The sequence below is a fragment of the Nesoenas mayeri genome (assembly GCF_963082525.1).
Source record: "Nesoenas mayeri genome assembly, chromosome: 12".
NCBI classification, from domain to species: Eukaryota; Metazoa; Chordata; class Aves; order Columbiformes; family Columbidae; genus Nesoenas; species Nesoenas mayeri.
In genome coordinates, this window is record NC_137547.1 from 3,446,689 (window position 1) to 3,461,401 (window position 14,713).

The 14,713-nt window shown below is 49.3% G+C and overlaps 1 protein-coding gene across 1 annotated transcript; it reads right to left on the bottom strand.

Moving 5' to 3' along the window:
- Positions 1-361: 361 nt before the first annotated feature.
- Positions 362-2,232, bottom strand: CBLN1 (cerebellin 1 precursor; the record flags this gene model as incomplete). The annotated part of the gene is made up of 3 exons (XM_080351674.1): positions 362-559; positions 1,666-1,785; positions 1,966-2,232. The coding sequence occupies 3 exons, from the start codon at positions 2,230-2,232 to the stop codon at positions 362-364; spliced, it is 585 nt and encodes a 194-aa protein (XP_080207800.1).
- Between the last annotated feature and the right edge of the window lie 12,481 nt (positions 2,233-14,713).

Consider the following 14,713-nt stretch of genomic DNA (forward strand, 5'->3'; position numbering starts at 1 on the left):
ATATGTTGTAAAGGACAATGAAAATATCTAAAGTCTACTTGTGTGAGGCAGAAACCATGGGGGAACGGTGGCAGATTACACCAGTGACACAGAGATGGGAACTAATTTTGTGGGAGGAGAGAGAGAAGAATATAAATGGGGAGCTGATCAATTATAGCGTCTCCCGCCTGTTGGCTGCAACACAACAAAAATAAGTAGTAATTCTTCAAAGCAGATGTACACAAACCTAAGCAGGATTTAGCTTCTTTAATATTTGAATGTAAAAAGTCTGCTGTCCTCGACTCCTTGAACCCGGCTACAACTTGGGAATTCGTAAGAGATTCTGACTCCCGTCTCTCCATTTTCTTGGATGAGAAGTGATTTAAAGCGGGAACACTAGAAATCCAGAGAATGTTGAATACTTCCAGCCTCCCATCAAGTTTCCTCTCTCCAGTTTTAGATAAGCTCTGTCTCCTTTCTCCATCTGAATGAGGACTCCATTGCTAGCAGCTTCTCGGGTCACATCTTGGTCCCCTGCAAAGGCAGAAATCACTGGCCACCCATTTAGCATCAAACTCACCTAAAGAGCAAGATAAAACAAAGCCCTGCGTCAATTAAAGTCAGACAATAACACCGCCGGGACTCACCTAGCAGGCAAAATGTTTAGTTAAGAACGGCCTCTTTTGACAGCTGAAACTCCAGCCCCGTAAAAATGAAATATCAATCTGAACCCAGCTAAGTTATGCACTCTAAAGGAAGAAGCCTTTCACCGCTGTTTTAGACCAACCACATCAAAACAGCTGGTGCATATAAAACAGGACATTGATCCTATTTTGAAGAATTTCAATAGGGTGCCTGTGTTTTCAGGCTATGAAAAGAGGTCTGCTCATACTTATTGAAAGATGGCTTTATGCAAAAGCTCAGAGGCAGCGAGGAGCAGAGCCACAGCCGCCAGAGTCAGTGCGTTTGAAGTGTATTCAAGAGGTAGTTTTCCTTTGTTAGGCAGCAAAGACAATATGCCACAACAGAGTCAATAAGCTCTGCTCAGCTCGCATTAATGATCCCGGGACTGCATACCCCACATTAATAATACACTACCTGCCCACCCCAGAGGTGTGAAGCTGCTCACACCAGAACAGTGCTATATAGCTGTACATTCACCTTCGCATTGCTCCGCAGACAGATTTCCTGTCTAGGTTATGCTACCTGGCTTCAGGCCCATAATACATTATCCCTACCTAGAGGTGCGGATGCATCGAACCACACACAAAAGGCGTGTATAGAGTAGCTGCATGCATACACACAGAGCTATATTCACTAGCGTATCCATGCCATAGGCATCTCCCTGCACCCCAAATCCCTATGAGACCTGCTGCCACTCGAGAGCGGGTGCTGAGCCCCCGGGGGTGGCGTCTCCCAAGGGCTCAACGCAGGGATGCTCCTGCCGGTGCTCTGCGACTCGAGGCAGCCCGGGCAGGCTGGGAGGGGATGGCAGGTGGCCGGGGGTGTGTCACCTCCCGGCCCCGGACGGCTGATGCGGGTCGGGCCCGGGCAGAGGCCTGGTGGGACTCCACCGTCCCCTCGGGCGGTGCATTCCCCCGCCCGCACCGTTCCCGTTCTCGTCGGGCCGCGGACCCGGGTCCGCTCCCACCCGCGGCGCCCGCGGCGACGGCGCTGGGGGCTGACCTGGATGGTTTGCCTGTTGTACACTTTCACCACGTGAAAATTAAAACTGTAAATCCCTTTCCTGGGCGCGATAAAAGTGCTCCGCTCCGAGTCGAAGTTGCTGCCGATATTCACTAGTACCTGGAAGGGAAGGGCACCCACCGTCAGCACCTACGCGGGGCCGCCGCCGCCGCCTGCCCCGCTGCCTCCCCCGGCCCCCGGCGTTCCCCCCTCCCCCGGGCAGGGCCCCGCGTCCCCGGCCCGGCCCCGCCACCTTCCCCGGCAACTTCTCCCTGCCCGCGGCGGCGCGCCCGGCCCCACCTGGTCGAAGTAGATGATCATGGTGCGGTTGCTCATCTCGGAGGGCTCGTGGTTGGTGCTGCGGATGGCGGAGAAGGCGACCTTGGCGCTGCCGGAGCGCACGGAGATGCCGAGCGCCGTGCCGGTGGGGTCGGAGGTGGGGTTGGAGTCGCACACCACCAGGCACTTCCCCTCCAGCACGATGGGCTCCGTCTCGTTCTGCCCGCACGCCAGCCACGCCGCGCCCAGCAGCAGCCCCAGCCTCAGCCCCAGCCCCGGGCCCCGCATGGCGCCGCGCTCCCTTCGCTCCCGGGCGGCACGTCCGGGCTGCGCTGCGCTCCGCTCGCTCCCTGCCCCGCCGCGCTCTCAGAGCGGGGCCGGGAGCGCCCCGCCGGCTGGGAAGCGGCCGCGAGGAGGCACGGGAGCACCGGCACACATAGCGCGGGGCGGCGCGGGCGGGCCGGCGCGCAGCGCTGCGGAGCGGTGCGGGGCTCAGCTGAGTGGTGCGGGGCTGAGCTGAGCTGAGCGGTGCGGGGCTGGGCTGGGCTGAGCTGAGCTGAGCTGAGCGGTGCGGGGCTGCGCGGAGCCGCCCGCCGCGCGGGGCTGAGGGAGGCGGCGGGAGGCGGAGGCGGCGGCGCTGCCGGAGCTGCCGGCGAGCACAAAGACGGCGCGAGGCGCGGCCCCGCCTCCCCACCGGCCCCGCGTGGCGTCAGCGCCCGCGCCCACCCCGCCGCGCCCGGCGCAGCCAATGGCCGCGCAGTCCGTCTGCCGCCGCCTCGCGCCGCGGCTTTTGTGAGGCGGCGCGGGCGCGGGCGCGGGAGCAGGTGTCGAGCAGCCGCCCGCACCGCACCGCGCACCCACCGCACCGCACCGCGCACCCACCGCACCGCACCGCGCACCCACCGCACCGCACCGCGCACCCACCGCACCGAGCCGCGCTCCCACCGCACCGCGCAGGTAGGAGCGCCGGGCCGCGGCGGCACCGCGGGGGACGCGGGGCGGGAGGGCCTCCGCGGCAGCTCGGTGGGGACGGGGTGTCGGGCCCGCGTCGCGGAACGGGGCCGCCGCTCCCCGTGCTGCTCCTGGGCGGGGAAGGCTGGGAGGGACCGGGCAGTAGCGCGGCGGGACAAGGGCCGGCCGCCCCCCAGCAGGAGTAGCATCCCCGGGAGTGCTCCGAGCTGCGGGCGGGACCGCCCCCCGCGCCCGCCCCGCCGGCGATCGCGCCGAGGGACGGGGTACGAAGGGTCCCCCTGGCCGGGGTGCCCGATCTCCTTCAGCCGCCTCCTTCACCCCCTGGGGCGAGACAAACCGCGGGGCCTCCGGCGGGGCTTCCCGAGCCGCAACCTGGCAGCAGAGATTTTGCGGCCGGCAGAGCCCCCGCTGTCGGAGACAGTCGCCCCGGTGCCGGGACAGTCGCCCCGGTGCCCGCCCAGCCCGCAGCGCGGCTGTAGGGCCGCTGCCGTTTTCCAAAGTGCAAAGACTGCTTTGTCTCGGTGGACGTTGTGCGGTGTTGAATCTGGATGTGCTGTCAAACACTCAGAACCCGGCATTGCAAAAGAAGAGATTTACTGATGAACCATTAGAAACAAACCACTGGAACAACATGGTTTTCTAAGTCTGTTTGCAAAATTTAACTTAGAGATTAAAATGTGTGGATTTGTCGCATCGTCCCTGGGAAATTTAACATCATCCGGTGCAAATCATTGTGAATTTTGGTAAAGGCTTTAATTTGTTTGACTGTGCTGTTCCAGTTGTGTGATTCATAAGGTTTTACCTGGGAAACGGATCTCTCTCCGCAAACGGCTACAAATAAAACGTAATTCACGTTACTGCCCCGCAAAGTGAAACGTGTCTGTGAAGTTGCTCAGAGGGAAGTTTGTGAACTCCCAGAGTTGGCCCATGGGTTGGCACTGGCTGGCGCTGCGGGGACGTGATGGAGCTACAACCAATGGCATCATCCCTTGGGAAGCATCAGCACACTCCGCGTTATTCTGGACGTGGAGCAGTCTGGGAACCAGTGTGGTGGTGAAATGATTGCAGGGGAAGGAAAGTGGTCAGTAAGGAGCTGGACAGATAATAAAAGAGAAACAAAAACTCTCCTGAGAAGGAGAAAATGAGATAAAATGGAGTGGCGGGAGCCACAACCTGTTAGAGGGTGTGTTGTGTTTTACTGCAAGACATAAGGTCCCGATTTACAATGTATTATTAGTGCTGACCTTCTTAACTGAGCCAAAAATCAGAAACTTTTTAAAAATGAAATTAATATTTGTAAAGGGTACTAATAAGGCTAAAGCAAATAAAAACCAGCAAAAATGCGCATTTTGCATACTTGTCAATATTGCTGAAAAGACATGGAGAAATGCAAACGGAAGGAGCACAACTCTGCCCTTTTACATTTTTTTGAGTGCTTGACTGTGTGTTCTTCCAACATACACGGCTCTTTTTCATGTAAAAAAAAAGAATACGTTTCTCTTTTAAAATACTTCTTGTGCGTGACAGAAGCTGTTTCTCTTGTGCTATAGATACTTTGATTTGTAGCTTGTCCCTTTGAACCCAGGAGGTGTTTCACAGAGGTTTTGCCCTGGGTGTTTGGTGGTGATCCCCTGGGAGGAGGCGGCGTCATGGGCAGAGTTAACGAAAGACCAAGAACAGATGGGCCTGGGAAAATGAACAAATCTGACATTTTAGCAGGAGCGCGATGGGTCACAGAGGAGACGGGCGAGGATGATGCAGTGTCCTGTGCCAGACGCCACGGGTGCCGCAGACTGTCAGCCCTGCACACCTGCAGCACCCAGCTTTAATAAAGTCACCCCAGCCATGCAAATTAGACACTACTTCATTTTCATTAAGTGTCACATGTGGCGCTAGGCAGTTATGTTGGTTTTCTCTGCACTGACAACAGCCTCTGACTGGTGCTGGGAACAAAGAAGAGACGCTCAGCAGGAGGATGGAGGTTCTGATATATTAGAATGTGGCGTAATTAGTGATGTGTGGCAGAGAGCTCCCAAACTTGGAGTGCAGATTTGCAAATCCAGATGTTTACACAGGGCAAGGAATACATTCCCCCAGCTAATTACAAACGGCCTTGTTAATCGATGTCATTGAGAAACAATAGGGCAGTTGTCATTCAGATGCAATTCTGTACTAAGGATTTGTCGAGGTATTGACAAACTGCAAGAGATGTAGATATTAGACTGAAAAGGAGGTATTTGTCAAGCAGGGCTTTTTGTTGGTTTGATGTTTGCTTTTGAGAAATGCTTTTGTGGATATGGAGAAAATGTGCTGACTGTCCATTGCAGGCTAACCAGCTGTGGCCTTGATGTTGACAGACTGACCACAGTCTATTAGTTTGTAGAACTCCCCTGGTGTCTCACCTATGGTGAAAGAAAGAAAGAAAACCAAACCAACCAAATGAAAAAAAGCTTTGAAATAATCTGGAGGGAAAAAAATAATGGAATCATCCTCCTAAGTCTCTGAGGAACCGCTTCAGGACAGATTACTATCCTGCTCAGATCATGAGAGGGTTGCTTATTTTGTTCCAGAAAAAAAAAAATGGAGAGACCCAAATAACTCATTTTTTACCTCTTATAGAAGCAAGTTTAAAGCTCAGAGGCACTGAACCATTATCAGTAGAAATCAAGATGCGGTTTAGCCACAAAACAGTTTAAACCATGAGCAGCAGTGTTACCTGCCCTGCGTTCCGCTGGCAGTGAGCCTTAATCCTGTGTTAGCAAAATCAGCCTTAGAAACTCGGCCTCACTAGACGTTTAGCTTCAGCTTCACTTCTGAAGAAAGCCTCGAGGGGGGCAAGCGAAAGCTGCTCTCAAAACAAGTACAGGGAAATCTGCTGGAAACCTTCATTTTCCTTCAAGAAGATAATTTATCAAGGGTTCGGCTGGCTGTGTATAAACCCACCTTTTCACAGACTACTTGCCTTTTGATTTAATCCTTCCTGCGTAAGAAATGCAAGGCCTGGCCCATAACTGGATAACTTCTATGAAATGCAGTTTGTTCACAGTTCTGCAAATGCAGTTTGTTCACTGCTATATTAGTTTATGAAGTATAAACAGCAGAAAGTAATTCAGGGATTTATATATTCCCATATAAACTTAAGCTACTTGTCTTCCCAGGCATCTGCTGGGATTCTGTACCAGGGCTGAAGATGTGTGAAAATGAGATTTAGAGCAAAACGGCTCTTGCTGATCCGCACTCTGCGCCATCTATGACCATCTCATTTGCTGTTGTAAGAGAGGTTTGCATGTGTTTATGGTGATTTGCTTCTGGTGTCACCTTCAGCTTCCGCGATGAGCAATTAAGGAACTCAGAGAGCAGCCTGGGTTCAGCGAGAGCCCAGCAGGAGCAGATAACGGCGCAGGTGCCATCCAGCAGAAATGATCTGCAATGTTCCTCACCCCGGAGAATCAGCAAGGCCCGGACACTCGCCGTACCGCACGCTGCCAGCGCGGGGCGGACACGGGACAGACAGAGGGACAGACAAAGGGACAGACAGGCCATGGGCGTTTTCTTGTCACCCCTTGTGCTTGCGGGACAAGATGGCATCACTGAGAATAGAACCCATCAGTAGCACGGACACCTAAACAGTGCACGTGCTTTCCAGGGTGAATAAATGAATCTGAGAATACTGCCAGGTGATCATTTGTGTGCGTTCGTATCCAAACGATCTGTAATTTTATTTGATCAAATGAAAGCAGATATCTCCCCCAAATTAGTCATGCACTCCTTCCTGCAGAGAAATACTTCTGAGTTTTGCTTTCAGATCTCACTTCTGGCCAGAGAATAGAAAACAAAATAAGCTTAAGATTTTTTCCCCGGTACCTTCCTGTGTTTTGAAATGTTAAAAAAGATCGTGATAAAATATTGACATAAAAATTCACCTTTTGCAGTCGCAGTCATGGCAAACCTGAGTCTCATAAGTGGGAATTTTTGATGGGTATGGGTGGTTGCAAGCAGAAGGTCCAAGGGGAAACTACTTCACAATCTTCACCAAACTGGGATTGCAGCAGTAAATGGATATAAAATTGTCTACCTTGGAGGATGACTGGGCTGCACAGATAATGGGGTTTGTATATTTTGAAGAACACAACAGTTTATTGAGATAATGTGGATAATGTCATCTGCTGCTCTTTATCAACTGCCTGCAATACAGCATCTGACTTTTAATCTCCCATTTATATATTTCAGAGGGCAACTTTAAAACTGGGAAAGAATATTAGCTCACTGCTAAAGATATTTGAAAACATCATCCTTGAGATAACTATTATACTGAGCATTCTGGTTTACACAACCATAATTGTCCATATGTAGTATAGTGTTGTCAATCTTTTCTTTTGTAAGAAAGTAACATTGGTTTTCAGTCTTACCTTAAGAGGTGTCTGCTTTCCAGCTCGATCTCTGGTGTTGTGTTCACTGATTACATGCAAGTTAATGCATTACTTGGATATTAGAAGGTTACAAAAAATCCCCAAGTGAGCGACGCTGCCAAGGTCAGGAGCTTGATTTGTTTTTCTCATCGTGGACTTCTGACAAAACAAGCACATTGTTATAAATAAATAACTCAAACTGGAAATTAGTCGCCATTCAGATAGGTAATTATATTTTAACAGGGCAAAATCCCAGCGTGGGCTGCCAGAGAACACTGAGCTGAAGCCAGCGTGGGCTGGAGCAGCCTGTGTGTTCACTGTAATTGCGAGCGTGGCCACCCCGGCCGTGCTGCCTCTTCAAACTTAAAAGAATTAAGACCAAAGCTGTCCAAATGTTAACAGAAACTCCTAATAATTAGGGGTTATTAGGGGCTGTTAGCTGGCTTTATTTTCTGCCGCAGTACTCTTGTATTTGTGGATTCTATTTATACACAGAATTAAGAGCTCTGTTTGAACAGGTAATCCAATCTCCTCTGTGTAATTTAGCCAACGATTTTTTTTTTCCCTAGCCCCTAATTTTGGCCATGTTTCAGGATGCACGGTGAAGCTGCAATACTAAAAATAATCTCATTCAATGTATTTTATCTGAAAGGATAAAGCAAGTCACCTTACAAATGCTGGGTAAAATTCTGAGTGTTATTTTTACTCACAGAGGAAGCACCAGAGGTGCCGAGGGGAACTTCGTGTGCATCCTTCTCTAGCGACTGCTCTTACAGAAAAGGAGCAACACTTCAGTGCTTCTGTATTGGGTACCAAGTGATGGGTTTGGGATGGGTGGACGTAGACACAAACTTTTAGATACCAAAAAATTAAATCTTGGGATGAACCATATCAAGACAAGATATCAATACAAGAACTATGGATTTGACAATATTTTTGTGAAATATGCGACGTGTTCTTGAAAGATGGTTGTAATTGTGATCACTGACATGCAAGATCAGCTTCTTGGCTGGCAGTCTCTCACACTGATGCTTTTTGCTGGTCTGCTTTGTTTTCCCATATACCCAGTGCCTGCAGGGCTCGTGGAGTTACAAAATACATCAGTAACAACCTGTAAAACACCTGTCCCTTTTACTGTCAGTTGTCATTCCTGGGGATCCATATGGAAAGGGGGAGTGTCAGGAGGATGGAGCCAGGCTCTTCTGGTGACAACCAGGGACAGGACAAGGGGCAATGGGTGCAAACTGGAACACAGGAGGTTCCACTGAAAGATGAGAAGAAACTTGTTGGGGGTGAGGGTGTCAGAGCCTGGCCCAGGCTGCCCAGGGGGTTGTGGAGTCTCCTTCTGTGCAGACATTCCAACCCGCCTGGACACCTTCCTGTGTAACCTCATCTGGGTGTTCCTGCTCCATGGGGGGATTGCACTGGATGAGCTTTCCAGGGCCCTTCCAACCCCTGACACTCTGGGATTCTGTAAACAGGGGCTCTGTGGGGTTTAAACATCTCAAATGGAGTGGGTAGGCTGAAAATAAAAACCAAACCAACCAACAAAACAGAGAGGGAGAGAAAACACGCTGGAATTTCATTCTTGTCTCATATGGATGCCAAACTGTGTGAGTTTTCCAGCCCTTCAGCTGGAGACACCTCTGTGCTCTCTGCTTGCTCTCACTCATTGCTTTCTGCCCATTTCCCTAGTTTCATGGCAGGGTTATTCTCTCCAGCCATACCCATTTATACTGGTTCTGAACAGAACGGTCTAGGTGTTTGTATTCTACAGACTGGGATACTCTCTTACCACTTGTCATTTACTGCCCCGACAGGACATGATGACAAAGGCTCTTGGATACCCCCCTTTTCACTGCACATATTGGACATCTGTGGGACCTGGCACAGAAACCATGACAGGGCCACCCCAGGGTGCATCCTGGGGCACGTTTCCATCCAAATCCAAATCTGACAGCACAGTGATGGGGTTAACTTTTAACCATAAGCTACCAGCAATTAGCATCTTGATATTCATATTTCATTAAGGGCTCCTCCTTCTGAATAACTAATACACTGTTCAACAGTTAAAAGTGGCTGTAGCCTCCCCAGCAGAATTTAGACCAACCCATGATTAAAGAATAAATCTTTAAAATAATGGATTAGTTTACAATATCTTTGAACTTCTACTGGGACAATTCTTGCTGCGTTTATTTCTCTCTAGGTTTGGATGGGAAAATTATTAGTAGTTATGTGTATTTTCAGCAAAAAACTGAAATGGTAAATTCCATCAAACACTGACTACAGCTACTTTTCATCATAAAATTTTACAAATTCCCCACCAGTGAGCTCGTTAGTGTAAATGATAGAGCCTTATCTGTGGTTTAAAGTCAGCATTTTTCCTTAGCTACCAAACAGCCTGTTTCCTTCCGTGGCATGGTAACGGAGGACTTTACTCCAGAGAGCAGGGAGATATTCCTCTCCGTTCTTGCAGGGCAGCCGAGCAGGGCCGGTGGAAACCGAGCAGAGCCGCTGGGATTGCAGTGCTGCCGGCAGCCGGGCAGCCCCTCTGAAAAGCTGCGGAGTCTGCGCCGGGCACGTCGCAGCGCCAGCCTGGGGTGAGGGGCAGACGCCAAGGGACCGCTATTTCTAAAGAAAATATTAATAACAGGCTCTCCCTATTCTCCCTCCCTATTCTACCTTCCAAAATCTCTGTGCAAATCAGCACTAAATGACATATGCGGCAGTACCCTGGGATCACATCAGCATTGCTCAGCACAGGCGGGTACCTCGGTTTTCAGCTGAAGATGATGACTTCAGCGGCAGAGAGAGGGGAAAGGGAGGGCACAGCCCTGAGTACCAACCAAATTCTCCTGACTTATGGCTGGAAATTACTTGTGACTGTGGGGTAAAGCTGTCAGCCAGCACATGAACCCCGTTCCATCCCACCTCTTGGACTCTGCTTTTTATGCAGAGCGATCATTGCAGTATATTAAGATAACAATGAACACGGCCAGGGCTAAAGCTGGATGTTCAGGGGCTCACCATGTTTGGGTTAAGGAAGGGGATGTCATTCTGGCCGGTGTTATTTGCTGCTTTCTGAAATTGCAATATAGCAAATTGCCATCTTCTGAATGCTCCTGGGATCTGAATGAGAGCCCCATCCTCCAGTGCTCATTCAGGTCGAGGGGTGCCTGAGGGAACGAGGGGGGCCTGGGGATGCTGAGGGGTGCGTGGGGAATGAGAGGTGCCTGGGGATGCTGAGGGGTGCCTGGGGAATGAGGGGTGCCTGGGGGTGCTGAGGGGTGCCTGGGGTTGCTGAGGGGTGCCTGAGGATGCTGAGGGGTGCCTGGGGCAACGAGGGTTGCCTAGGAATGCTGAGGGGTGCCTGGGGGAACGAAGGGTGCCTGGGGATGCTGAGGGATGCCTGGGGGAACGAGGCGTGCCTGGGGGACAGGCAAAGCTGCAGGACAGTTTCCTTGGGTGAGATGAGAAGGTGAATCTGTTAGCTGCAGGCTGGGGAGCCTTTTCTGGTGAAACACAAGCAGGCTCCAGCAGGGCAACAAACAAAATAACAACCAAGGGGATGTGAGCACGGTGGTTTTGTAAGTCTGAGCTAATAAAGGCTGGAGGGACGCAGCTGTTTGTGCTCTAAACTCAGCAAAGATTTCTGAAGGAAACCTTCTGTCCCTAGAGTCAAGTGCAATCTAGCTCAAAAACAAATCCTGAAAGGAAGAAGATACATTAGTTTGGGGAGGAAAGAATATACAGAGTGTTTCAAAAAGATGGACCCAATTTGAAGTCACCGTCTCTTTGAAATTGGGTCCATCTTTTTGAAACACCGTGTATCTCAGATAGAACAAAACATCTTCATTCACTAATTGCAGCAATATTGTTTAAATGTTAGGAAGCTGTGAAACAAAGTATTGTTATTAATTTGGCTTGGGACTGGCTTTGGATTTCTCAGCGAGCTGGGCCTGCGTTTCCCCATCATCCTTTCAGCTGCCGATTCCCTGTGAAGCTCCATCCAAAGCCCATCAGGCTCAGAGGCCATTTTTTCCTTCATCTTCTCTCAACCTTTAATTTACCTGACCATCTGTGAATCTGGGTGTTTTATGTCATTTCTGGAACTGTATTTGCACTACAAGATAGCGGGGGGAAAAAAGAATAAAGAGAACTGCTTCCCATGAAGAGCAGCCTTTTAGCTATGTCCTTTCCTTTTGGGCTAGCAGAGCGCAGGGGTGGTTGCTGTCAGCTCTGGGCCTGCCACGAGGCTCAGCGGGGAGGAAAAGGGACTTGTTCATTTACTGAGCATCGATGGCACCAGTGTGGAGAGCGGCTGGGATACGTGGGCAGGTCGACTCTTCCCCAAGGGCCAAACCTACTTGTTTGGGAAGCTGCTGATGTACGTGAACTTCAGAGGAGACCCAAATCGCACCTCATGTAGCCGTGCCCACCAGCTGGGCCAAACTCATTTACACTGGAGTAATTTTTGCATATATATTCAATACCAGCGAGGCGGAAAGAACTGTTGATGAATGTGGGTACCTAGTTCTTCATCTCTACTACCTCCATGTGTGCATTTCATCCCCTGAAAAAAGAATTTCCAACTTAAGCCTGCCACAAATATCGTATTTTCTTACATATTCCTCCCTCTGCCTGTACCCACCAGCAGACTGTCCATCGGTGCTGCCAGCAGCTCGTGACAAACTGCTGTTCCCATAATTACTGCAGGCCTGTGCTCCACATGGGATGCTGTTCACCAGAGGGGTTCAAGCCTGGAAAGACAGGCGTCATTATTTTTCGTTTGAAGCCGAGACCAAGCCCGAGTCACTGGGCCGGACACTCACTGGCTCGGCGGATCAGCAGTGGCACCAAGCATATTGTATTTATTGAACGTTGCGGAGGGGAACAATGAGATATAGGCTGGTCACAGCAGTGGTGGAAAGGGGACGAGACAGCACGGGGTAAGCAACCCAGTCAGGTGCTGGCCAGTCACCAGCATGAGCGTATTTATAACAGAGATCATTTGAGGGTCAGAATCAGGACATAAAGGGAATCTGCGTTGTTTGCAGTCCCCTGTATTTGGAGTGATCCACACTTTGCCATTGCTCAGAACATCTTGAGGGTACAAAAGTGCTTATGTGTATACTAAGATTTTAATAAAAAAATATGTTTTTCTATTTGCTCTCGATGCCTTATTTATTCTTCTAGCTTTTCAAGTAAGCTGGGATTTCCTCACTCGGGTTATGTAAAATCTTTCCCTATGGAGAAGCCTGGCTGCGCTCAGTGACTCTGCACCACACTGTTGTCTTACAGGGTCAGCAAAATTCTTAAAGGCTGGAGTGTAAAAATGGTGTTGCATTGCATCTGTGCGATGCCTTTCCTTTATCCCCAGAAACTCACCTCACTTGCCCAAGTCCCTTTGCACACCAGGTTTTATTTACAAATTGGCAGTAAAGTGCTGTAGTCTCTTTGACAGTTTGCAATTAATTGCGCACAATCTGTCTAGGCTTCAAGATGCATCTTTCATAAACGATGATATATTCCAAAAGGCAGTCCAATTGGCTGCTTTGCATATTGCATATATTTTTCATATTTCCAGGACAGGACATATGCAAAATGATTTTACTGTAGCACAAACACAGGAAAGATGATTTGGAAGAAAGGCCAGAGGCCAGAGGTTCTGATTCTCATTCTTCCACTCACCTCCTGCAGACTGTGGTAAGTCATCTAATATTTCTCTGCCTTTCTTCTGCATCTGCACAAGGTTGTTTATTCTTCTAAGAGCTGGAATTCGGTGAATGAAACTCTAATTTATTATTATTAATATATTCCAATAAATGGTTGCATTGCTTTGAAGTCAGTCAAATAAGTATTAAAGAAATAGTGAATTGTAAGAAGCGGCAGTTCAGCCCATCTGATACGTCTGCATTGAAATGTTACTTGTGGGATGACCTCCTCAGAACAAGAAACTCATAAAGCCGTATGTGCTAAAAGCAACTTTTACAACATAAAGCATTTAAATGTGCCAGTAAATGCCTTATATTGGCATCATACCTACCACCATTCTTACAACTAGCTCTTACTTACTTTCATCATTCTCTTCTTCCTCCCACTCTGTCTTACTGGCTTGAACTATGGACAACTCTTGGAAAAGCGACATACACTTTAATTATACATGTAATACTATAATTGAATCAAGTTACTTTGTATCCCAAAAAGGTGATCCTTTATTTGCTGGCAGGCTGCTTGTTTGTGATGCTATCTGGTATTGTCAGTCACGTCAGGAAAGCCATCTTAGTCATAAAATAGCTATTGTAGAAGAAGTATTATTGGTTCCGTACAGAGCTCTTTAGCAGTAATTATGTACAGCTTTTAGTAATTTTGAGAGTCACCCAAGCATCATTGATCCAAACCATTTGCAGTGACATGCAATGATGCCTGTGCAGCATCTTTACAAGCAAACTAAAATAAGACATTTTGGTGGTAACATGTAAATTAGCCTTGAGGCTTGCAATGCAATGCTCATCAAGTGTGTAACATTTAATTACAAGACCACTGAGCATGAGGGAGGTCCTCTGAGCTTTTTATCCCTACAACAGAAAGATTCTCCCACTGAACTGACAATTTGAATCCTCTCATCAGATTTGGAGCCAGACCGGCATTTACGGGACTGATCTCTTTCAGGACCCTGTTTGGTAAAGTCCTTCATGGAGCTCCAGGTGCTTGTTGAATCCCACCTGCGAGGAGCTGAGAGCTGCAACACCTGTAACCCCAGGGAGAAGAGCTCAGTCTGGGCCATTCTGATTTCTACCTAAATTGTACTGCGCTTCGGGGGCCACGTCACATGCAGTGTCTTTATACATTCCCGCAGAACCGGTTGGTTCCGACATGCCTGAGTGTTCAGGAGCACAGGAAACTCCAGCGGTTCTGTGTTCTGCTCTGAATCGGTGCAACTGCATCCGCTTGTGTGTGAAGTGTGGATTAGATCTTTCATTGGCTCTAGCCCCCAGCACAAACAGAACTAAATCATTATTTGTCTCAGCCTTTCCTTCTGGCTGCTTCTGAAAAAGCAGTGAAGGTTTTATTGTGGGCTCTAGGTTTCAGGCTGGGTTCCTGTTTGCTAAATCTTGGACTACATTGCTCATAAGGTGGCTGGTGTGGCCAAAGAGTGGCAAAATAAGGGAAAAATGCCACAAGAGAGATTAAATACAGGGACATAGAAACACAGAATCATGGAATCATTTTGGTTGGAAAAGACCTTTAAGATCGTTGAGTCCAACCATAACCCAGCCCTGGCACTGCCCCCTGTCCTGAGAACCTCATGTCCATCTGTCCAACCCTCCAGGGATGGTGACTCCAGCACTGCCCTGGGCAGCCTGTTCCAATGCCCCACAGCCCTT